The following is a 27,094-nucleotide window of genomic DNA, read 5'->3' as shown; positions in this document are numbered from 1 at the left end:
CCATCTGCACCTGAGTTATACGCTGTCACACTGTATGTATAGTGATACCTAGTCATTACATCTATAGCCTAATACTGTTAATCCTCCATCTGCACCTGAGTTATAAGCTGTCACACTGTATGTATAGTGATACCTACTCATTACATCTATAGCCTAATACTGTTAATCCTCCATCTGCACCTGAGTTATAAGCTGTCACACTGTATGTATAGTGATACCTACTCATTACATCTATAGCCTAATACTTTGCATCCTCCATCTGCACCTGAGTTATACGCTGTCACACTGTATGTATAGTGATACCTACTGATTACATCTATAGCCTAATACTGTGCATCCTCCATCTGCACCTGAGTTATACGCTGTCACACTGCATGTATAGTGATACCTACTGATTACATCTATAGCCTAATACTGTGCATCCTCCATCTGCACCTGAGTTATAAGCTGTCACACTGTATGTATAGTGATACCTACTGATTACATCTATAGCCTCTATACTGTGCATCCTCCATCTGCACCTGAGTTATACGCTGTCACACTGTATGTATAGTGATACCTACTGATTACATCTATAGCCTAATACTGTGCATCCTCCATCTGCACCTGAGTTATACGCTGTCACACTGTATGTATAGTGATACCTACTGATTACATCTATAGCCGAATACTGTGCATCCTCCATCTGCACCTGAGTTATACGCTGTCACACTGTATGTATAGTGATACCTACTGATTACATCTATAGCCTAATACTGTGCATCCTCCATCTGCACCTGAGTTATAAGCTGTCACACTGTATGTATAGTGATACCTACTCATTACATCTATAGCCTAATACTGTTAATCCTCCATCTGCACCTGAGTTATAAGCTGTCACACTGTATGTATAGTGATACCTACTCATTACATCTATAGCCTAATACTGTGCATCCTCCATCTGCACCTGAGTTATACGCTGTCACACTGTATGTATAGTGATACCTACTGATTACATCTATAGCCTAATACTGTGCATCCTCCATCTGCACCTGAGTCATACGCTGTCACACTGTATGTATACTGATACCTACTGATTACATCTATAGCCTAATACTGTTAATCCTCCATCTGCACCTGAGTTATAAGCTGTCACACTGTATGTATAGTGATACCTACTGATTACATCTATAGCCTAATACTGTGCATCCTCCATCTGCACCTGAGTTATACGCTGTCACACTGTATGTATAGTGATACCTACTGATTACATCTATAGCCTAATACTGTGCATCCTCCATCTGCACCTGAGTTATACGCTGTCACACTGCATGTATAGTGATACCTACTGATTACATCTATAGCCTAATACTGTGCATCCTCCATCTGCACCTGAGTTATAAGCTGTCACACTGCATGTATAGTGATAACTACTGATTACATCTACAGTCTAATACTGTGCATCCTCCATCTGCACCTGAGTTATACGCTGTCACACTGTATGTATAGTGATACCTACTGATTACATCTATAGCCTAATACTGTGCATCCTCCATCTGCACCTGAGTTATACGCTGTCACACTGTATGTATAGTGATACCTACTGATTACATCTATAGCCTAATACTGTGCATCCTCCATCTGCACCTGAGTTATACGCTGTCACACTGTATGTATAGTGATATCTACTGATTACATCTATAGCCTAATACTGTGCATCCTCCATCTGTACCTGAGTTATACGCTGTCACACTGTATGTATAGTGATACCTACTGATTACATCTATAGCCTAATACTGTGCATCCTCCATCTGTACCTGAGTTATACGCTGTCACACTGTATGTATAGTGATACCTACTGATTACATCTACAGCCTAATACTGTGCATCCTCCATCTGTACCTGAGTTATACGCTGTCACACTGTATGTATAGTGATACCTACTGATTACATCTACAGCCTAATACTGTGCATCCTCCATCTGCAACTGAGTTATACGCTGTCACACTGTATGTATAGTGATAGCTACTGATTACATCTATAGCCTAATACTGTGCATCCTCCATCTGCACCTGAGTTATACGCTGTCACACTGTATGTATAGTGATACCTACTGATTACATCTATAGCCTAATACTGTGCATCCTCCATCTGCACCTGAGTCATAAGCTGTCACACTGTATGTATAGTGATACCTACTGATTATATCTATAGCCTAATACTGTGCATCCTCCATCTGCACCTGAGTTATACGCTGTCACACTGTATGTATAGTGATACCTACTGATTACATCTATAGCCTAATACTGTACATCCTCCATCTGCACCTGAGTTATACGCTGTCACACTGTATGTATAGTGATACCTACTGTATTACATCTATAGCCTAATACTGTGCATCCTCCATCTGCACCTGAGTTATACGCTGTCACACTGTATGTATAGTGATACCTACTGATTACATCTATAGCCTAATACTGTGCAACCTCCATCTGCACCTGAGTTATACGCTGTCACACTGTATGTATAGTGATACCTACTGATTACATCTATAGCCTAATACTGTGCAACCTCCATCTGCACCTGAGTTATACGCTGTCACACTGTATGTATAGTGATACCTACTGATTACATCTATAGCCTAATACTGTGCATCCTCCATCTGCACCTGAGTTATACGCTGTCACACTGTATGTATAGTGATACCTACTTTATTACATCTATAGCCTAATACTGTGCATCCTCCATCTGCACCTGAGTTATACGCTGTCACACTGTATGTAGTGATACCTACTGATTACATCTATAGCCTAATACTGTGCATCCTCCATCTGCACCTGAGTTATACGCTGTCACACTGTATGTATAGTGATACCTACTGATTACATCTATAGCCTAATACTGTGCATCCTCCATCTGCACCTGAGTTATACGCTGTCACACTCTATGTATAGTGATACCTACTGATTACATCTATAGCCTAATACTGTGCATCCTCCATCTGCACCTGAGTTATACGCTGTCACACTGAATGTATAGTGATACCTACTGATTATATCTATAGCCTAATACTGTGCATCCTCCATCTGCACCTGAGTTATAGGCTGTCACACTGTATGTATAGTGATACCTACTGATTACATCTATAGCCTAATACTGTGCATCCTCCATCTGCACCTGAGTTATACGCTGTCACACTGTATGTATAGTGATACCTACTGATTACATCTATAGCCTAATACTGTGCATCCTCCATCTGCACCTGAGTTATACGCTGTCACACTGTATGTATAGTGATACCTACTGATTACATCTAAAGCCTAATACTGTGCATCCTCCATCTGTACCTGAGTTATAAGCTGTCACACTGTATGTATAGTGATACCTACTGATTACATCTATAGCCTAATACTGTGCATCCTCCATCTGTACCTGAGTTATACGCTGTCACACTGTATGTATAGTGATACCTACTGATTACATCTACAGCCTAATACTGTGCATCCTCCATCTGTACCTGAGTTATACGCTGTCACACTGTATGTATAGTGATACCTACTGATTACATCTATAGCCTAATACTGTGCATCCTCCATCTGCACCTGAGTTATACGCTGTCACACTGTATGTATAGTGATACCTACTGATTACATCTATAGCCTAATACTGTGTATCCTCCATCTGCACCTGAGTTATAAGCTGTCACACTGTATGTATAGTGATACCTACTGATTACATCTATAGCCTAATACTGTGCATCCTCCATCTGTACCTGAGTTATACGCTGTCACACTGTATGTATAGTGATACCTACTGATTACATCTATAGCCTAATACTGTGCATCCTCCATCTGCACCTGAGTTATACGCTGTCACACTGTATGTATAGTGATACCTACTGATTACATCTATAGCCTAATACTGTGCATCCTCCATCTGCACCTGAGTTATACGCTGTCACACTGTATGTATAGTGATACCTACTGATTACATCTATAGCCTAATACTGTGCATCCTCCATCTGTACCTGAGTTATACGCTGTCACACTGTATGTATAGTGATACCTACTGATTACATCTACAGCCTAATACTGTGCATCCTCCATCTGTACCTGAGTTATACGCTGTCACACTGTATGTATAGTGATACCTACTGATTACATCTATAGCCTAATACTGTGCATCCTCCATCTGCACCTGAGTTATACGCTGTCACACTGTATGTATAGTGATACCTACTGATTACATCTATAGCCTAATACTGTGCATCCTCCATCTGTACCTGAGTTATACGCTGTCACACTGTATGTATAGTGATACCTACTGATTACATCTATAGCCTAATACTGTGCATCCTCCATCTGCACCTCAGTTATAAGCTGTCACACTGTATGTATAGTGATACCTACTGATTACATCTATAGCCTAATACTGTGCATCCTCCATCTGTACCTGAGTTATATGCTGTCACACTGTATGTATAGTGATACCTACTGATTACATCTAAAGCCTAATACTGTGCATCCTCCATCTGTACCTGAGTTATAAGCTGTCACACTGTATGTATAGTGATACCTACTGATTACATCTATAGCCTAATACTGTGCATCCTCCATCTGTACCTGAGTTATACGCTGTCACACTGTATGTATAGTGATACCTACTGATTACATCTATAGCCTAATACTGTGCATCCTCCATCTGCACCTGAGTTATAAGCTGTCACACTGTATGTTTAGTGATACCTACTGATTACATCTATAGCCTAATACTGTGCATCCTCCATCTGTACCTGAGTTATACGCTGTCACACTGTATGTATAGTGATACCTACTGATTACATCTATAGCCTAATACTGTGCATCCTCCATCTGCACCTGAGTTATAAGCTGTCACACTGTATGTATAGTGATACCTACTGATTACATCTATAGCCTAATACTGTGCATCCTCCATCTGTACCTGAGTTATATGCTGTCACACTGTATGTATAGTGATACCTACTGATTACATCTATAGCCTAATACTGTGCATCCTCCATCTGTACCTGAGTTATACGCTGTCACACTGTATGTATAGTGATACCTACTGATTACATCTATAGCCTAATACTGTGCATCCTCCATCTGCACCTGAGTTATACGCTGTCACACTGTATGTATAGTGATACCTACTGTATTACATCGATAGCCTAATACTGTGCATCCTCCATCTGCACCTGAGTTATACGCTGTCACACTGTATGTATAGTGATACCTACTGATTACATCTATAGCCTAATACTGTGCATCCTCCATCTGCACCTGAGATATACGCTGTCACAATGTATGTATAGTGATACCTACTGATTACATCTATAGCCTAATACTGTGCATCCTCCATCTGCACCTGAGTTATACGCTGTCACACTGTATGTATAGTGATACCTACTTTATTACATCTATAGCCTAATACTGTGCATCCTCCATCTGCACCTGAGTTATACGCTGTCACACTGTATGTATAGTGATACCTACTGATTACATCTATAGCCTAATACTGTGCATCCTCCATCTGCACCTGAGTTATACGCTGTCACACTGTATGTATAGTGATACCTACTGATTACATCTATAGCCTAATACTGTGCATCCTCCATCTGCACCTGAGTTATACGCTGTCACACTGTATGTATAGTGATACCTACTGATTACATCTATAGCCTAATACTGTGCATCCTCCATCTGCACCTGAGTTATACGCTGTCACACTGTATGTATAGTGATACCTACTGATTACATCTATAGCCTAATACTGTGCATCCTCCATCTGTACCTGAGTTATACGCTGTCACACTGTATGTATAGTGATACCTACTGATTACATCTATAGCCTAATACTGTGCATCCTCCATCTGCACCTGAGTTATACGCTGTCACACTGTATGTATAGTGATACCTACTGATTACATCTATAGCCTAATACTGTGCATCCTCCATCTGCACCTGAGTTATAAGCTGTCACACTGTATGTATAGTGATACCTACTGATTACATCTATAGCCTAATACTGTGCATCCTCCATCTGCACCTGAGTTATAAGCTGTCACACTGTATGTATAGTGATACCTACTGATTATATCTATAGCCTAATACTGTGCATCCTCCATCTGCACCTGAGTTATACGCTGTCACACTGTATTATGGATCGTGACCATCGCCTGGCCGCTCGCTAAGCTGTGGGTGGTCACCCACAGCTTAGCGAGCGGCCAGGAGGCCGGACTCAAAAAAAAAAAAAAAACGCCCTTCAGACCAGCGAGCGGGTCTGAATCAGGGCCTAAATCTCTAGCACTGTTCATTTTAATAAATGTGATATTTTTATACAGTACTTTTTTCTGTCTATTTATTTAGCAAAACAACATAGCGCCAGTTCTCTACACTGACTGTACACTCTGGCCTCCCCTAGCCCATGACCATACACTCGGGCACTTTGCTGACCCCCCACCCACCCCCGACCATACACTCTGGCCCATCCCCATTCCATAACCATACACTCTGGCCCACCCCCACCCCCTGACCATACACTCTGCCACACCACCGACCGCCTAACTGTACACTGTAGCCCTCCTCCGCACCCCCATGGTCACACACTCTGTCCCTCCCCACCCGCAACCACACACTCTGTCCCATCCCCCGACTGCACACTCTTGACCTCCATCAACACCCTGACCATACACTCTGGCCCCCTGCAACCTTCAGCTGTTCATTCTGACCATACACTGTGGCCCACCTCCCCCCACTGCCGTACACTCTGGCCCTCTACCAGGCCCCCCCAGAGACTTAACATCATGGCCTTCCCTGCCCCCCGATGGCCGTACACTCTGGCCCTCTACCACGCCCCCCCAGAGACTGAACATCCTGGCCTTCCCGGCCCTCCAATGGCCGTACACTCTGGGCCTCTACCACGCCCCCCCAGAGACTGAACATCATGGCCTTCCCCGCCCCCCAATGTCCGTACACTCTGGCCCTCTACCACGCCCCTCAGAAACTGAACATACTGGCCTTCCCCGCCCCCCGATGGCCGTACACTCTGGCCCTCTACCACGCCCCCCCAGGGACTGAACATCCTGGCCTTCCCCGCCCCCCTATTGCCGTACACTCTTGCCCTTTACCACGCCCCCCAGAGACTGAACATCCTGGCCTTCCCCGCCCCCCGATGGCCGTACACTCTGGCCCTCTACCACGCCCCCCCAGAGACTGAACATCCTGGCCTTCCCCGCCCTCCAATGTCCGTACACTCTGGCCCTCTACCACGCCCCTCAGAAACTGAACATACTGGCCTTCCCCGCCCCCCGATGGCCGTACACTCTGGCTCTCTACCACGCCCCCCCAGAGACTGAACATCCTGGCCTTCCCCGCCCCCCGATTGCCGTACACTCTGGCCCTCTACCACGCCCCCCAGAGACTGAACATCCTGGCCTTCCCCGCCCCCCGATGGCCGTACACTCTGGCCCTCTACCACGCCCCCCCAGAGACTGAACATCCTGGCCTTCCCCGCCCCCCAATTGCCGTACACTCTGGCCCTCTACCACGCCCCCCCAGAGACTGAACATCCTGGCCTTCCCCGCCCCCCGATTGCCGTACACTCTGGCCCTCTACCACGCCCCCCCAGAGACTGAACATCCTGGCCTTCCCCACCCCCCGATGGCCGTACACTCTGGCTCTCTACCACGACCCTAGAGACTGTACACCCTCTTGGCCTGCCCCGATGGTGGTACACTTTGGCCCTCCACCACACCCCCAGAGACTGTACACCCTGGCCTTCCCTGCCCCGATGTCCGTACATTCTGGCCCTCCCCACCCCTAACCACACTTTGGCCCCCTCTAATCTCCAACTGTACACCCTGACCATACACTGTGGCCCACCTCCCCCCACTGTCGTACATTCTGGACCTTCACCGCGTCCCCAAAGACTGTACACTCTGGTCCGCCACCCCCTGACCATACACTGTGGCCCCCAGCTCCCCCCCGGGCACACACTCTAAGGGGTAAATTTACTAAAGTGAGAGGTTTTAGAAGAGTTTTAAAAGTGATGTTGCCCATAGTAACCAATCAGATTCTAATTAACATTTAACTAGCACCTTCTAGAAGATAATAGCTAGAATCTGATTGGTTGCTATGGGCAACATCACTTTTAAAACTCTCTTCTAAAAACTCTCACTTTAGTAAATTTACCCCCTTACTCTCCACAACCACTCACAATTTTAAAAATGAACACATTCACCAGTTGCAGAGAAGGGTGTAAATACCGGGGCGATCACTCACCGTATAGTCAGCTCAAAGATTTGGTTCAGTTTGCTTTGTAACAACGATGCCTTGAGGAAGAAGTGAGAAAAGTGGGCGAGAGCAGGACATGGGGAGAGAATTTATTAGTACATTCATTATTAGTAACATACACATTTTTATGTTACCTTCCCCTAACACCGCTATACATCTCATGTCAGAGACACTGGACCTCATTCAGAGTCGGTCGAAGCGGCCGCACGGTCGTACGCCACCGATGTTCGCTATACTGCGCATGCATAAAGTTCGCAATGTGCGTGCGCAAACTAGCCGCTACGATCAGAAATTTCTCTCTTCTTGAACACAGCCAGGTCGGTAGTTTGAGTGACAGATTGAGGCGTTTGTGGGTGGTAACAGGGGAAGGTGCTTGAAAACGGGGGAGTGGAGATCCGAACGCAGGCGTGCCTCATTATGCGAACGGCGTTTTATGGGAGTGCATACGGTTTATGGGAGTGCATAATTAACACAGTAGCGTCATGGCACATGTGACATGGGAGGTTTTTACACTGACATGATCATAGAGTTTAAGAGAGGGTATGGTCAACCTTAAGCTCTACGACCAGTTCCGATGGTCTCGATTAATCCTTATATGCCCGGAGATGACGTGCAATGCGTATGAGAAGAGGACGTTTTTTTTGTCTTCCAACCGCTTCCTCCCCTTGGTCGGCCAGCTACCGATCCGAACTTAGGGACACAACTTGCGAGGGAATCATTTGAATATCCGGACCCTTTTCCCGTACGACCGCTTCGACCGACTCTGAATGAGGCCCACTATGCTTATCATTGTTATAGTGCAGTATCCAGGCCATCAGTTAGGCGGGTGGAGGTGTTCCCAGCTACAGTAAAATTAGGCTACCGCGCCCTCAGGCAACATAATTTCATTCCACAGGACAAGATATTCAGTTTCAAGGGGTAGGGATGGTCATCGGAAATATGCTAATGTGTTGTGCACAGAGACTCCCACCTGCGGCGTCTCGCATCCGCCGACTACATACAAAAGCGAAAACATCAGGAACATCGGTCGCATATGGAACCTGTGAGCAACCCCTATGCGGTCTCTGAATGAGCGTCTCACCTAAGACGCCGGAACCTCTCCTGCTGCGTCTCAATAGGGCTCACCCAGAAATGGTCCCGACACGTGTTCATTATTCTAGCCACCCCTCGTTACCTCCCCCAAATGCTGACCACCTGTCACTCACTTTGCGAATAAATCCCCTCAGCAACCGCCGTTGCTAGCCAATAGCTGTGCATGCACAGTGGCAAAAAAAATCGTTCCACTGCGTCCGACATCAACGCCCTGTTGACGTTTGCGCAGTTAAGTGATTATTTGCTACTGTGTAAAAAGTTCCACTGAGTGTACGCAGAGACCGCTGCTGCGTACGGATACGCTCTCATTTGGGCAGGCAACAGAGGGCCTAATTCAGACCCACTCGCGAGCGCTGAGCGCTCGCAAGCGGGTCGATGTTGGGCCAGTGCGCATGCACTGATAGAGCCGAAAGCACTCCAGGGCTTGCGGCCAAGAGACCCTACCACAAGGGTCTCATCACAAGCCCGATGGTCTTGACCATCGCAACCATCTTTTTGGCAGCTCGCTATAGCTGTGGGTGGTAACCCACAGCTATGCGAGCGGCCAGGAGGCCGCTCTGAAAAAAGAGAAGGACGGCCCTGATTCAGAGCGAGCGCTCTGTCAGAGCGTCCGGCTCTGAATCAGGGCCAGAAAGCCATGGGTGTTCCTGTTAGGTTACTGGGGGCGACTTAAAGTGATCGAAAAAAAAAAAGCCCGCCTGCCTCATGGGCGTGTTGTGAGAGTGTCTAGGGTGTGTCCAGTGAATGCAGCCACAGTGGCCATGTTTAAAAAAATATATATACAGTATACTATATGAGTATAAGATTTTTACAATTTTATAATTGCACAAAGTTCAGCAATGAGACATTTTGGTAGCTTGTCCTCATAACATCATCGCAGTTATCTGCAATGCTTTGCAAAATGGCCGACGTTGCTGTAAAGAAGTAGGACTGGCCGACTGAAGTCACATGGCTTGCTGTGAGTGTTCCATTGCGGTGAACAAAAGCCAAACATACCATGGTATCATGCAAGCTATTTATTTTACACATTGATTCTTACTTACCCTGGCGCCACAGTGAGCTGCAATCTCCTCAAATGGAGCCTTCTGGAACTTCTCCACTACCTGTCGCCTTCGTTCCCGCTCCTGCTCCTCCACCGCCACGCTGTCCACTGTGCGAAATAAGCACAGAAAGAAGGATGCTGAAAATGTGCACCTACATTTGCCCCAATGCACCCCGTTTTGTCAGTAAGCGCCTGGATTTACAGAGAATTCTGCAGCGGCGTAAATGCACCAAACCAATAGAAGGAGTTGGCAGCTTGGGCAAGATCCCTGATGAGTGTAGACGCACGAGACACCTTTAGCACAATCACTGGATGAGATAACGGTGTGTATGGGGCTTATTTACAGCAGAGTTCCCAGCATTGCAGGATGGCGCACAACCTTCTCCTCCCACCAAAGTAGCTGGATTATTTTCATCACCTCTGAGGTTGAAGTGCTTTTTTTATTTTATTTAATATTAATTTTTATTGTTTTTCAACCGTAAAAAAAAAAAAAAAAAAAAAAAGGAGGAGGGGGGCAGGACAGAAAAAAAGAAATGCATCCTACTCCGCAAATTTCTACTTCTGTGGCAAAATTCCACTAATACAATAAAAACCTAGAAATGCATAAATTGAAACATGTAAGCAGAAAAAATAAAACTTTTTTTTAGATATAAAAAAAAAAAATTAACATTAAAAAATCAACAAATATTTAGACACGCCAGCCAAAGAATACAAGGAAATGTGTGAGAAACGCGGTTAAAAAAATAAAAATAAATAAATTGACTAATGGTGCATAAATGAAAAAAAAAAAACAAGTAAAAAAGCAAAAAAAATTCTACCTAGGACAGATCTTTTTTGGAGAGGAAACCGTGTTTATACAGCTATCATTACGGGTCAGTATGTGTAGCAGTGTACATTCTACAATTTAGGAGCTAAAATTCCTCACTGTGAGATTATTACGTAGCAAAAGTTACACCAGACACCGTGAAATGAATAATTTCTTCATTTATTAATAAAAAAAAAAAAAAAAAGAGAAACGCCGGTCGGGAGTTATGCTGCGTCGGCCTTTGGTTGTCAGAGATGTGACACTCAGCACTGGACTATTCTTCCATTTACACTTATTAGATATGTTGTACAGTTGAACGTATGCCAGTTTGTGGAGCCCATCTTGTGTGCCTGGAGCCGTGTGTACTCCAGTACTGGTGATGCAGTGTCATACACATTCTCAGCTCCACTTGTGACCGAGGTGGGGTAACTGTGTTCTAATGGGGTGTCTTTACCTAGGCAAAGCCTCGGGACACTTGCAGGGGTGCCTCAGGTTGGTGGTCTAGCACAAAATCAAATTATTTATGGTCATTGTAATTTATATATGTGGACAAACAGAAGCGCAAACCTGTCCACCACCACATAACTGAGCCTAAGGATGACAGGTCAGCACAATTTACTTTACTACATGTTTTCCTGAATTTCTCAGTAACAATCATTTGGCTTAGGGGTGCCGTGAAAACAATGCTGATACTCTAGGGCACCGTGATTCAAAAAAAAGTTTGGGAACCATTGACTTAGACAAGTGTCCTTCCAGAGGTTTCCATTACAACACACATAGCAATTTTCCTCTGGACACTCTAGTGCAGGGGAATTCAACATTCGGCCCTCCAGCCGCTGTAGGACTACACATCCCAACATGCCCTGCTATAGTTTTAGTATGCCCTAATAGCAAAACTGTGTCAGGGCATGTGCTGGGAAGTGTGGACCGCATGGTGATTACCCCAGCTGTAGTGGCTCCTGCTACATTCCACAATGAGCAACATGGAGGTCTTGCTGTGGTTAGCAAACTGGTAAACACTGGGGTCTGCCAGACATATGGTGACTGCAAGGGTCCAACTCCCTCAGCTCCATCACGTGCTCCCTGCAGTGTCACACATTAGCGTGATTGGTTTGCACCAGGAATCACATCCATTGCACTGCAGCATGGTCAAACCCATCCTACATCTCACACCGACACTATCAGCGAGAGTCAAAAAACAGGATGCGCAGTCTGCAACGTGAGGCCCATTTGTAAGTCAGCAAATTGATGTCACCCAGCCGAGAACGTTATGGCTGAATGCGTTTTAATAATTCTTTGTACTGTATGTACCCAGGATGAATTGAGGCCGGCTGGTGCGCCAAAATAGACATGACCTTAAGGAATAAAAATGTCACTCAAATAGTTTATAGCTAGGTTAAAATACCTTTGGGGATAATTCAGATAGGCTATGCGTTTCACAGGTAACACTCATGTACAGCTGTAGGAATCACACAGCAATTACTTCTAGGATTGGGGAAAGTAATAATACAAGGGGGTATTCTAAAAAATAAATGAGCCAATATCAGCACAGGCAGAGGATAAAACATTGACTGATATTTCCAACATTTAACAATGTGAATGTAACATCTACGGCGCAGGTCCGATGCCCGATAGCTGCAAATGGCAACTGTCCCGTACTAGAAGAGTTTTTAATACTTTAAAGTGTACTGATCAGCTATAGAGAGGCATCGCTGGGGAACCTACTGAGTTTATTGGTTCATAAATACTGGTTCAGCCTGCACAATTGTGCTCGTTCCCCGTGGGCAGGGGACGGGCACATTTTATGTGGGGGCAATACTCGGAGATTAGAGCTATGCCAGTTGGGAGACCGCAGGACAAATATTTGAATTCAAAACTTTTTTCTGACGTCCATCACATCTGACTTCTTCAGGTGTGACACTGATCATTTTTGAGGGAACAAGGCTCCATGTACTTTTAGGGCTTTCCTGTTCTGTGATTGGCAGATGAATGGCAGCAAGGACAGCCAATCACAAAACAATAAGGGAAGGGTCAGTGGGCCTGATTCAGAGCCGGACGCTGTGACAGAGCGCTCGCTCTGAATCAGGGCCGGCCTTCTGGTTTTTTCGAACGGCCTCCTGGCCGCTCCCACAGCTATAGCGAGCGGCCATGATGATGGTCAAGACCATCGCGACCATTGGGCTTGCGACGAGACCCTTGTGGTAGGGTCTCGTTGCCGCAAGCCCCAGAGAGCTTTCGGCTCTAACAGAGCCGAAAGCTCTCCCACTGACATCACTCGAGATGTCAGTGGGGCCGGCCCCAGACGGTGGGCATTCCCATGGGAACGCCTCCGTCTGGGCAGCCAAGCCCCTGGCCCACCCACCAAAGGTACGTGACGTGGAGCGACGGATTGCCCGTCGCTATCCGGGTCTCGCGCATGCGCACGACGGAGCCGGCTCTGTTGTGTGCATGCGCACTGGGCCACCATCAACCCGCTTGCGAGGGCATATCGCTCGCGAGCGGGTCTGAATCAGGCCCAGTGATACATTTGGACGGTCATTTTTTCGATGGCACAAGTACCCTATCTAAATACAATAAAACATAGAAAATGTAGATTTCATTTCATGTCAGTAAATATTAGGTAATTCTATGTGCCTTGTAATGGAAGTAAGAGCTCAGTAAGCAGCTCGTTATAGGTTTGACATGATTGGAATGATCTTGCAGGGCAGGTGTGATGTTATACAGTACACTGAGCCCATGACGATGGGAAACTCCATGGACATATAAACAGACTCCAGATCACGTACCTATCGCTTTTTTCAGAGTTTCAAATGTGATCTCCTCTGCTGGGGCTTTCTGATAAGAGACAACGAGATAAAGAGAGATGTCAGACGGTACAAATACTGCGGATTGAGGGCCTGGTACAGCACGGATTACTATTCTGCTAATGCGCACGCAGGGCGTCTGCGAACATATGCAAATGATTGCGATCGCAATGCTGCCGCAGCACAATATATAGGGACGGCCACTTCCCCGATACATTGCATGTCTGCGATAACATCAGTAACATCGGAGGCTCCCGCACACTTACACAAGGTCAGATCTTACTCAGAAATTGTTAAACTTCCTGCAAGCGTCTAGAGCATAGGCAGCATATGGTATCGCAATGGATAATTTAGGCACGCCCCTGCAACGGCGATCAACGCACTGGCACATTCACCCCTGTCACCACTCCCAAATGGCACTTCCTGCCAATCACTCTGCCATGGGTCTGCGTACTCACTGCAATCGCTTTCCTGGTTACGGTGAAGAGTTCGCACACTGCGATGCAAACCCATGCGCAGAACGCAACAATCTACTGGATGCGTGCGTCTGCAATCTTGCAATCCAAGCTGAATCCAGCCCTGAGATAGCACAAATTTGTTCTGGAAATTAGACAGTCATAGCTAGGAATACTGCAGACAGAAACCAGCAAACCGCGTGCTATTGTTCTGGGACCCCCCACTGTCAGTGTGCTATTGTTCTGGGACCCCCCCACTGTCAGTGTGCTATTGTTCTGGGACCCCCCCACTGTCAGTGTGCTATTGTTCTGGGACCCCCCACTGTCAGTGTGCTATTGTTATGGAACTCCCAACTGTCAGTGTGCTATTGTTATGGGATCCCCAACTGTCAGTGTGCTATTGTTATGGAATCCCCAACTGTCAGTGTGCTATTGTTCTGGGATACCCAACTGTCAGTGTGCTATTGTTCTGGGACCCCCCCACTGTCAGTGTGCTATTGTTATGGGATCCCCAACTGTCAGTGTGCTATTGTTATGGAATCCCCAACTGTCAGTGTGCTATTGTTCTGGGATACCCAACTGACAGTGTGCTATTGTCCTGGGATCCCCAACTGTCAGTGTGCTATTGTTCTGGGATCCCCAACTGTCAGTGTGCTATTGTCCTGGGATCCCCAACTGTCAGTGTGCTATTGTTCTGGAACCCCCAACTGTCAGTGTGCTATTGTCCTGGGATCCCCTACTGTTAGTGTGCTATTGTTCTGGGATCCCCAACTGTCAGTGTGCTCTTTTCCTGGGATCCCCAACTGTCAGTGTGCTATTGTTCTGGGATCCCCAACTGTCAGTGTGCTATTGTTATGGGATCCCCAACTGTCAGTGTGCTCTTTTCCTGGGATCCCCAACTGTCAGTGTGCTATTGTTCTGGGATCCCCAACTGTCAGTGTGCTATTGTTCTGGGACCCCCAAAAGTCAGTGTGCTATTGTTCTGGGATCCCCAACTGTCAGTGTGCTATTGTTCTGGGACCCCCAACTGTTAGTGTGCTATTGTTCTGGGATCCCCAACTGTCAGTGTGCTCTTTTCCTGGGACCCCTAACTGTCAGTGTGCTATTGTTCTGGGATCCCCAACTGCCAGTGTGCTATTGTCCTGGGATCCCCAACTGTCAGTGTGCTATTGTTCAGGGATCCTCAACTGTCTGTGTGCTTTTGTCCTGGGATCCCCATCTGTTAGTGTGCTATTGTTCTGGGATCCCCAACTGTCAGTGTGCTGTTTTCCTGGGATCCCCAACTGTCAGTGTGCTATTGTTCTGGGATCCCCCACTGTCAGTGTGCTATTGTTCTGGGATCCCCAACTGTCAGTGTGCTATTGTTCTGGGACCCCCAAAAGCCAGTGTGCTATTGTTCTGGGATCCCCAACTGTCAGTGTGCTATTGTTCTGGGACCCCCAAAAGTCAGTGTGCTATTGTTCAGGGATCCCCAACTGTCAGTGTGCTATTGTTCTGGGACCCCCAACTGTCAGTGTGCTCTTTTCCTGGGATCCCCAACTGTCAGTGTGCTATTGTTCTTGGATCCCCAACTGTCAGTGTGCTATTGTTCAGGGATCCCCAACTGTCAGTGTGCTTTTGTCCTGGGATGCCCAACTGTTAGTGTGCTATTGTTCTGGGATCCCCAACTGTCAGTGTGCTATTGTTCTGGGACCCCCAAAAGCCAGTGTGCTATTGTTCTGGGATCCCCAACTGTTAGTGTGCTATTGTTCTGGGACCCCCAAAAGTCAGTGTGCTATTGTTCAGGGATCCCCAACTGTCAGTGTGCTATTGTTCTGGGACCCCCAACTGTCAGTGTGCTCTTTTCCTGGGATCCCCAACTGTCAGTGTGCTATTGTTCTTGGATCCCCAACTGTCAGTGTGCTATTGTTCAGGGATCCCCAACTGTCAGTGTGCTATTGTTCTGGGACCCCCAACTGTCAGTGTGCTCTTTTCCTGGGATCCCCAACTGTCAGTGTGCTATTGTTCCTGGATTTTCAACTGTCAATGCACCATTGTCCTGGGACCCCCCACAAATCAGTGTGCCATTGTCTAAGTCACACCGCTCATGCTCCCTGATTGTTAGAAACGTGTTACGCGTTCCTGGGCGGTGGTTATTTAGATGCACGGAGATGCTGCGTCATATGGGCGTATTATGGGACTATCACGGGTGTGACGCTGAATGTGGTTGTGTACAAATACGATTTATCTCTCACATCGGAGGCCATGTTGCGACCAATGTTGGTGACTAAAGACGCACTAAGTGGTATCTGTGTATCCTTGCACATTGGAACACGCGGCTGTACAGCAGATAGGGGCTCTGTAGCTGCATTAGCATAAAGTCACAGACGGAACGTACGATTCAGGGTCAGCTCCTGATGCCGGTTACACACTAGACGATATGTCATCCCATCCCGCAGATCAGGACGACATATCGGGCAAATTGTCTAGTGTGTACCCACTGTGCGCGCCCCCGCTGGCCGACATGTGGGTCTCTCCATCATCTGTACATGCATGGACAATGGAGCGACCCAGCTGCTGCGGCCGGCAAGGTCAATGGTGCCGGTGAACGACATATCAGGCAGTTGGTCACCAGATCCTCTGCCTGCAGCCGTGCGCCTGTGAGCGCAGCTGCTCCCATTGACACGCCTGCGAGTATCAAAAAGGCTGCATTCTCAGGAAAACTGGCTGAGCCCATAAACGGTCTGCCTCGTGTGTGCAGACCAGGCAGCGTCTTTAGAGAGGAGGGGGCTCGTGCGCATCCCCCGTCACGGGTCCCCTCCTCTCACCCCGGTGGCCGATTAACGCGGCTGGCCGGCCACTGCAGAATCAGTAGGCTCCGGGCACTAGAGTGTACCCAGAATCTACTGCGCATGCGCAGATCGCCACGGAAATGGCGCGGCCGCCATTTTCCCGGCGATTCCTCACAGCGCATTTGCAAAACGCCATTTTGAGCAGAGTTGAGAGACCTGACGCGGGACCTCAGAGAGGTAAGTTTTAGATAATATGGGTGCAGGGTGTGCCCGGGGGCCTGTGCGCACCACACACCCTGCACCCATACGCCCCTGGTGCAGATGACATACAGTACATTGCACACTGCTGCGCTGCACTAGGTATAGACTTGCAGGTGACGTAAATACTGTATTGTATCAAACTTGCTGCAATTGCTCATTTCTAAGTTTATATGGTGAAAACTCTGTCTACTTTCATTCATGTATCTTCTGCCTTGAATGGCCTGAAGTACTCTCCAATCGTCTATTCATAATGTCCCCTAGAACAACACTTCATTCCGACGTCTATGGACAGGGACTACAATGCGTTACGTCAATGGCTCAGCGCAGAGATCTCACCTCCTCCCTCTCCGGACTGTTCCTGGACTCCACTTCCACCTGCAGAGAGATTGTCTCCCCGATGCTCTTCCTCTTAGACAGCCGGTCTTCATCTACAAGACAATGGGACACTGGTAACTGGTGTCCTTGATCTTCATCTCTATGCAAACATAGGTTCTAATACAATAAGAAAGGGCTTGAAAGTAAATCAAATAAATGTATTCAGCCCTTCCAGTCATCCTTTTACTGCAAGCCATTACTATTTATTACAGCAAAAAGGAAATTAATGATGAAGGGTTGATGGACCAGTTATCCCAAATGACAAGACGTTCCTTTCTATAAAACGGTCACCGCTTTCACGTGTACACAGCGAGACACAGGAACTGGTCAGACACATATTTACTGGGGTAGATGTATCAAACCTCGGAGAGACAAAGTGGAGAGAGATAAACTACCAACCAATCAGCTCCCAACTGTCAATTTTCGAACACTGATTGGTTAGCACTTTATCTCTCTGCAAGGTTTGACACATCTCACCCGTTGTCCTGTACACGCCATCCCACAACTTTTACCAATTACATTACATTAGATTATTTATCAAAAGTTATTTATAATGCACACACATCAGTCACATCAGTCACATCAGTCCCTGCCCCAGTGGAGCTTACAATCTATTCCCAACCACACTAGGGTTCATTTTTTTTTTTTTGTCAGGAGCCAAATAACCTATTTATTTGGGTTGTAGGAGGAAACCGGAGGACCTGGAGGAAACTCACGCAAACAAATGGAGAACATGCAAACTCCACAGAGTTATGGCCCTGGTGGGGATTAAACCCAAGATCTCAGTGCTGTGAGACAGAAATGCTAACCATTACACCAACCGTGCTGCCCATTCGATAGAGCTTTGTATCTTCCTTCCACAATTTTCTTTGAAATTGTGGTATAATCAGGCAGAGCTGCTATTATGTTTTTTTGTGATGGGATAAGACATGGAACTGCTATCCGGGTACAACTGTATCCAGACAGAGTACCTGATTCAGAGCCGGACGCTCTGACCAGAGCGCTCGCTCTGAATCAGGACCCACCTCCATAAATATGGAGCGTCCTCCTTGACGCCCGTATAGCTGTGGGTCACCACCCACAGCCTATACAAGCGTGAAGGATGATGGTCGCGATGGTCTTGACCATCGCGACCATCGCCAGTGCGAGCAGAAACCTGCGGTTGAGTTTCTCAACCGCAAGGCCCGGAGTGATTTTGGCTCTATCAGAGCCAAAATCACTCCCACTGACATCACTAGTGATGTCAGTGGGGCCGGCTTCTGACGGTAGGCGTTCCCTTGGAAACGCCTCCGTCTGGCAGGCACGCCCCCGGCACGCCCACCAAAGGGTGCGTGCTGTCAATCAACATCGACAGCACGCCCCCTTTGATCAGACACAACGAGCGAAGGAAAGTCCTTCGCTCGTCGCGTCTCGAGCATGCGCACGACGGAGCTCCCTCCGTCGTGCGCATGCGCAGTGCACACCATCGACCCACTTGCGAGCGGACAGCTGCTCGCGAGTGGGTCTGAATCAGGCCCAGAGTATCTGCAGCTGGCACTGCGCGGTGAGCTAGGGATGGCCATTGGCCATTTACGGTTAGTAACCAACAAGATATGCCACTGATGATCAACGGTTTTGCTATCGACAGCGGAAGTCAGATGCCACGCCGCTATCAATGGCATCGATGGGGCAATATATATTTTTTTACTGCGCACATCACTTAGCTATCTGCAGATACACAGTTACTTGCTCTATCGTACTCTGGGCTCGATTCAGACCCGCTCGCTAGATGCGTTAGCACGCTAGATGCGTATACAAATTTCGGCAAGGCAAGCAATCGCACGCCAAGGCATTAGCACACCCACTATGTCTCAGCGTGCGATCGCTCTGTGTATGCAGACGCCCACCAACCTGTCTTAAGACGCCCACTTGCGCACGTCATCTCCAGGATGTGTATGCAACCATCGGTACATCGAGGCCCATTGGAAGCGAACGCAGCGCTTGTGGCTGACTACACCCTACCGCAAGCACTGCGAGCACTTCAGTGTGATATACAACCAAGTGACGTGTACTATGACGCTGCGTCTTCATTATGCACGCCTCTGAAACGGCGCTGAGACGCTCGGGCACGCCTGTGTTCGCACCTCCACTCCCCCGTTTTGAAAGACCAACCCCTGTCACCACCCACAAACGGCTTCTCTAGTCACTCACTTAGCCGAGCAGTCTATGCGCAGCAAACGAACGCTTCCCGATCGCTCGGAGGACTGGTTCGCGCACACGCACTATGATATGTACACATGCGCACATTGCAAACATCGTCAGTCTGCGTGTGAATGCTTCCTAGCAAGCGGGCCTGAATCGGGCCCTCTATTCCCAAATCTGAATCGGGCCGTCAGTATTACCCTGTGTTCCTCTATTCTTTCACTTATACAGAGCTAAGGCCCTCATTCAGAGCCGTACGCTCTGAGCAGAGCGCTCGCTCTGAATGAGGGCCGCCCTCCATAATAATGGAGCGTCCTCCTGGACGCTCGTATAGCTGTGGGTCACCACCCACAGCCTATACGAGCGTGCAGTTTGATGGCCGCGATGGTCTTGACCATCGCCACTGCGAGCCAGAGCCTGCGGTTGAGGTTTTCAACCGCAAGGCCCGGAGTGATTTTGGCTCTATCAGAGCCAATATCACTCCCACTGACATCACTAGTGATGTCAGTGGGCCGGCTTCTGACGGTAGGCGTTCCCTTGGGAACGCCCCCGTCAGGGAGGCACGCCCCCGGCACGCCCACCAAAGGGGGCGTGCTGTCAATCAACATCGTCAGCATGCCCCCTTTGATCAGACACAACGAGCGAAGGAAAGTCCTTCGCTCGTCGCGTCTGGCGCATGCGCACGATGGAGCTCCCGCCGTCGTGCGCATGCGCAGTGCACAGCATCGACCCACTTGAGAGCGGACAGCCGCTTGCGAGTGGGTCTGAATCAGGCCCTAAGTTTGCCCATCGATGTTTTATGTTTCCCACCCATCAATGTTCAGTGACCGATTTGAAGGTTTGCCACCATTGATGGCTTGGAGCTGCTGAGGTTTCTTTTTATATAATTCCTGCTACACCGAGTCAATGGCAGCGCTCTTTTGCGTATGTGCATACCATCGACGGTTCATACCATTAATGGTTTCCTGTTGACAGCAGTCAAATGGAGACCATCGATGGCATCACCATCGAGTGCTGCCTCTAAAATATCTAAACTACACTATCTAGAGCAGGGGTCTTCAACCTTGGCCCTTCAGCTGCTGTGGAACTACACATCCCAGCATGCACTGCCACCTTTTTAATATAACAGCATTCTAAAACTATGGCAGTGGCATGCTGGGATGTGTAGGTCCACAGCAGCTGGAGGTCCAAGGTTGAAGACCCCTGATCTAGAAGATTCCCTCTCACCTCAGTTCTTTAGTCAGTGTGAGCCATGTTTTGATTGGCTTGGCGGATTGGGCGCGCGCAGTGTGGAAGTCATTTCGCAGTGTAATAGTGCTGTCCATCCGCGGTTCTACAATCAATGGTCGATGGTTTCTGACCACTGGTATAAAATCACTGATCGATAAACATGCACATATCCATGGCCACCATCCTCTGCCGCAGATGTACACCATTGTGGTCCCCCATCGATGGCAAAACTAGTTACCATCAAAGTATCGATGGTCGATGGCCATCCTTAATGTGTAATACTGAAATGATTCAGGCTCTCACCCGCAAATCAGGAGGAGCACTACATATATGAGAACTTTATTGTTATATTTCAGTCTATCGGATGTCTGGGCTAATGCCATGTCAGTGTATGTAACATCGATCAAGATCGACCTTTAGTAAATATACCCCCCTCCCACTCCCAGGACAACACATGACAGAAGACGGCAGAGCTCTTACTGACCTGTGAGCTGGGGAACGTAGGGTGTGCTCAGCCTGTCCGAGTTATAGCCGCTGCCCCCCAGCACTTCGCTGACCTTACTCTGCAGAAACAGCACCTCAGTCTCTATGTGATCCACATTCTTTGACCACCTGTGTGACAATCGGAAGGAGCGGTTACATTTCAGTGCACAACACACAGCTGCTCTATGAAAGTAATGGAGGAGAAGTGCTTCTATCATACAGGGAAGGGTTTAAGTGGCTCCGTAACGCTGCGAGGCGCAGTGATCGCCTCATTCCGCCACTACCTGCATGCGGATGTGTTCTTTTACACTTTGGGTTTAGGCACGCCAAATAGCCCCTCTCGGCTCGCCATTTCCCGGGGGGCGACACGGCCCCCGCTGATCATCTTTCTCGCTCAAAATCTGCGTCTTCTTTGTATAAATAAAACAACTGGGAGCGACAGAAGTACATTGCTAGATTACGCTGATCGATTTGATGTGCGACATTTGTACATCTGTGTGCGACAGAGTCTGAATCTGTATACGAAGCTCTGCGACGCAGCGCCCGCGGCTTTTTCTTACGCCAAGTTCCATTGTGATTCCCCTGTGACTTTGTAGGTGTTTAAAACAAATACCTGTGCGGTTAAAGACGTTGATGCTCACTCAGAACCGCTCGCAAGATGCGATCGCTCGCTGGCAAAAAGGGGCCGGATATTTAAATGAAGCGCTCACACTGCGTCGCGTAAGGACGCCCACTGTGTGTTAGCGAGCTACAGCAAAGTGCGCTCGCAAGTGTCTGAAGACGCCCCCTTGCCTCTCGCAACACACGTCATCTCTGGGAAATGTATGATTCATCGGGACCATCGTGAGCCATCGGAGCTGCTTGCAGCCCTTGGGGTTGCCTTTCCCCGCCGCAAGCACTGCGATCAGTGCGGGCTGAAATACATGCAGGTGACGTGTACAATGACGCTACTTTGCTAATTATGCTCGCCCTTTAAACGCCGTTTTGGCGGACCGACACGCCTGCTTTCGCACATCCACTCCCCCATTCACAAGCACCTTCCCCTGTTACCACCGACAAACGGCGCTGTCACTCAAAGTAGCGACCTGATAGTGGCATATGAGCAATTGTTTGCGCATGCGCACTGCGAATTATACGAATGCACAGATGGGCGAAAATCGCTCACAGCGAGCGATCGCGCCTTAGCGAGCGGGTCTGAATGAGGTCCATTGCCCAGCGTCTCTAGTACACTGCGAGTGGTGTTTTATTGCGTCTGCAGTGCAAATTTGAAAAAGATGGTACGTAGCTCGGCTGCGCCGGACGTCTTGCGTCGTATGGTGTATTGAGGCTAGGTGTATGAGGTCATAGCTGTATATACATTGTTTGGTTTTGGGATAGGAATATCTTAGTTATCCAATTAGGGGAGTTTTGATAATAAGTAGATGACCGCTTTGAACTCTTTTGTCTGTCGTAGGTGACTTTGCTACAAATCAGTGTAGCTGGGAACTTGCATGCGCAAGCCCCACCGAGTGACTGAACTTCAGTCGCTGCGGGGCTCACTACAAGGCTGTCGATGGTGAGTGACAGCTCTCCCCGTTTTGTAGGTGGGTAGGGGGGGGGGTGGCTGCACAAACCCAGGCGTTCCCTTAGGAACATTTGTGGGAGGACCTACTGACATCACTCGTGATGTCAGTAGTGGACTCCCTGCTCTATTAGAGCAGGGAGTCCACTCGGGCTTACAGCAGCCGAAACCCTACCCCAAGGTCTCGTCGCAAGCCCAATGGTCGCGATAATCGCGACTGTCTCCAGCCCGCTCGCACAAGCTGTGGATAGACACCCACAGCTGTGCGAGCGGCCTGGAGACAAAAAAATTAAATAAAAAATACACCCACAGACCCTGTGAGCTGCCTGCGGCAGCGAGCGTGTCTGAATCAGGGCCTAAGGGCCTGATTCAGACCCACTCGCGAGCGGCTGTCCGCTCGCAAGTGGGTCGATGGTGTGCACTGAGCATGCGCACGACGGAGGGAGCTCCGTCGTGCGCATGCGCGAGACGCGACGAGCGAAGGACTTTCCTTCGCTCGTTGTGTCTGATCAAAGGGGGCGTGCTGTCGATGTTGATTGACAGCACGCCCCCTTTGGTGGGCGTGCCTCCCAGACGGGGGCGTTCCCAAGGGAACGCCTACCGTCAGAAGCCGGCCCACTGACATCACTAGTGATGTCAGTGGGAGTGATTTGGGCTCTGATAGAGCCAAAATCACTCCGGGCCTTGCGGTTGAAAAACTCAACCGCAGGCTCCGGCTCGCAGTGGCGATGGTCAAGACCATCGCGGCCATCAAACTGCACGCTCGTATAGGCTGTGGGTGGTGACCCACAGCTATACGAGCGTCCAGGAGGATGCTCCATAATTATGGAGGGCGGCCCTCATTCAGAGCGTGCGCTCTGCTCAGAGCGTACGGCTCTGAATGAGGCCCTAAATCTTATTATTTCACTCTGACTCAGCTCTTAGTGAGAGACATACTCTGACAGTAGCTCTTAGTGAGAGACATACTCTGACAGTAGCTCTTAGTGAGAGACATACTCTGACAGTAGCTCTTAGAGAGACATACTCTGACAGTAGCTCTTAGTGAGAGACATACTCTGACAGTAGCTCTTAGTGAGAGACATACTCTGACAGTAGCTCTTAGTGAGAGACATACTCTGACAGTAGCTCTTAGTGAGAGACATACTCTGACAGTAGCTCTTAGTGAGAGACATACTCTGACAGTAGCTCTTAGTGAGAGACAGACAGACAGACCAGGGTCCTCGGCTGCGAGTCCAGTGGATGAGGTCAAGCAGGAGACTTTGCAACGAAGTCCGCGTGCTACAATGCAGTACTTAGTATTGATCTTATATAGGGAACACGGGATCACGTAGAGCCTCCGGCGATGGTCAAGAATAGCTACACAACACAGGAAAGGATCCATTAGCAGAGGAAGAGGAGGAGGAGGCCGTCTCTGCTCTTAAGACTTTAAATTCTAAGTGGCGCAATGGCAGACAAAGAGGGCGAGTGGGAAGGAGCCTAAGTGCACTCAGACATTAGCGTGGTGGGGGTATGATAAGTGGTTAGGTGATGAGTCATTGTTTATCGGGCTCCTAAACGGACCATTGTCCACCACTGACATACATGTTCTCTCTCCATATGCTCTGATTTCTGAATGTCGGCTCTCTGTATAGCAAAGACACAAAGAACCGCTGTAAACAATAAAAAAATGCAGCGTTACTAAACTGAGGGAAAGAGAAATAATCTGCAGCCCCGGTCTCTCCGCAGAGGCGGCTGTATGGATGAAGGAAGCATGGCGGACTCCCGTGTGTGGCGTCAGGCGGACTCTAGTCGTCCCCGCAGAAGACAGGCTCATTGAGGAAGGGGGTCGGTTAGTGCAACGTATAACAACCACGGATTGATTTCACATTGAGGGAAGTTTTTAAACTGTAGAGGTAAAAGTGCAGCGATCATTAGGTCTCCTCACCTGGGCTTCTCTATGAAGACGTCCTCCGGGAGTAAATAAGGGGCCTCTTTTGTCCTCATTTCTATTACCTAGCATGAGAGAGACAGAGCAGATATTCACACACAGCTGAAAGTTATTCACATATTAAAGGTTTCGCCACCAGGGATCAGTAGGAGAGAATTCCTGCTCCAGAACAGACAAATGGAAATAATACAGAGCCCCTTAATCCATTAACCCCTCCTGAACATTTGGGATGAGGGCCTGATTCAGAGCTGCTCGTTCGCTCCGAGCGATGTTCGCACAACTGCGCATGCATATGGGTCGTAATGCACATGCGCCAACCAGTCAGTGCGGTCGGAAATCGTGTGTTTGCAAAATAGCGAGTGCCTGCTAATTTGAGTGACAGGATGAGGCGTTTGTGGGTGGTAACAGGGGAAGGTGCTTGAAAACGGGGAGTGGAGATCCGAACGCAGGTGTGCCAAACGGTCAAAACGGGCGTTTTAAGGGTGTGCATAATTAACAAAGCAGCGTCATCGGCCACGTCACTTGGTTGTTTCTCAGCCTGAACTGTTCGCATGATTGCGGTAGGAAAATCCAACCACAAGCACTGCGAGCAGTTCAGACGCCTTTCGATGTACTCGATTAATCTAATAAATAGCGGAGATGACATAGGATGCGAGCGGCCAGGGGGCGTCTTTACAAAATAGCGAGCGCATGTTTCCTTAGCTCGCTCAGATATAGAGGCGTCAACAGACCGCAAAGAGCGAGCGCTCAATTTAAATAGCCGGCCCCTTTTTCTGAACGAGCGAGCGCAAATAGCGTCCGGCTCTGAATCAGGCCCAGAGTCCTTGGATGTGATACCGACTCAACTTATGAGCATTATTTTTACAATATATAGAAAAAAAAAAAAGAAAATAGCCACAGGGCCTCCAGCTATTTTCTACCAGTATAGAGAACATAAACAGGGGTGTTGTACAATAGTGGGCAGCCATAGTAACAATAACCCTACTGGGACTCATCAGTGAAACTTTGACCTTCTTGTGACTCGCGGCTGGCGTCACACCAACAATTACCAACGCTCCGTTTTTCCGACCAGAAAAACTCAGGTTTGTGAAGCTGGGGAGGTGACGGAGAACCAGACCCCATGTTCCGCTGTCTATCCAGAAACTCTTCACAGCGTGTCAGCTGCTGCAGTGTTCAAATGTGCGCGTGTGACACCAGTCTGAGCACGTGACACCAGTGTGAGCGTGTGACACCAGTCTGAGCATGTGACACCAGTCTGAGTGTGACACCAGTCTGAGCGTGTGACACCAGTGTGCGCGTGTGACACCAGTCTGAGCGTGTGACACCAGTCTGAGAGTGTGACACCAGTCTGAGCGTGTGACACCAGTGTGAGCGTGTGACACCAGTCTGAGAGCATGTGACACCAGTCTGAGCGTGTGACACCAGTCTGAGCGTGTGACACCAGTGTGCGTGAGTGACACCAGTCTGAGCGCGTGACACCCGTCTGAGAGTGTGACACCAGTCTGAGCGTGTGACACCAGTCTGTGCGCGTGTGACAGCAGTCTGAGCGGGTGACACCAGTCTGAGCGTGTCACACCAGTGTGAGCGTGTGACACCAGTCTGAGAGCATGTGACACCAGTCTGAGCGTGTGACACCAGTGTGAGCATGTGACACCAGTCTGAGCGTGTGACACCAGTCTGAGCGTGTGACACCAGTCTGTGCGCGTGTGACAGCAGTCTGAGCGCGTGACACCAGTGTGAGAGTGTGACACCAGTCTGAGAGTGTGACACCAGTCTGAGCGTGTGACACCAGTCTGAGCGTGTGACACCAGTG

At 48.4% G+C, this 27,094-nt stretch overlaps 1 protein-coding gene across 4 annotated transcripts in view; it reads right to left on the bottom strand.

The window, feature by feature from the left end:
• EFR3B (EFR3 homolog B) overlaps positions 1-27,094 on the bottom strand; it is a 361,584-nt gene that overhangs the window by 20,268 nt on the left and 314,222 nt on the right. For all 4 annotated transcript variants that reach the window (XM_088447581.1, XM_088447583.1, XM_088447582.1 and 1 more), the window contains 6 exons: positions 25,279-25,346; positions 21,795-21,922; positions 17,861-17,952; positions 14,020-14,068; positions 10,430-10,536; positions 8,283-8,332 (listed from right to left, as the gene is read on the bottom strand). In XM_088447581.1, the coding sequence (XP_088303707.1) occupies positions 8,283-8,332; positions 10,430-10,536; positions 14,020-14,068; positions 17,861-17,952; positions 21,795-21,922; positions 25,279-25,346 (494 nt within the window). The remainder of the gene's footprint in view (positions 1-8,282; positions 8,333-10,429; positions 10,537-14,019; positions 14,069-17,860; positions 17,953-21,794; positions 21,923-25,278; positions 25,347-27,094) is intronic.

This window comes from Taudactylus pleione, unplaced genomic scaffold (genome assembly GCF_031769625.1).
Source record: "Taudactylus pleione unplaced genomic scaffold, aTauple2 ptg000434l, whole genome shotgun sequence".
Taxonomy (NCBI): Eukaryota; Metazoa; Chordata; class Amphibia; order Anura; family Myobatrachidae; genus Taudactylus; species Taudactylus pleione.
This window is presented reverse-complemented; position numbering and strand designations above follow the sequence as displayed.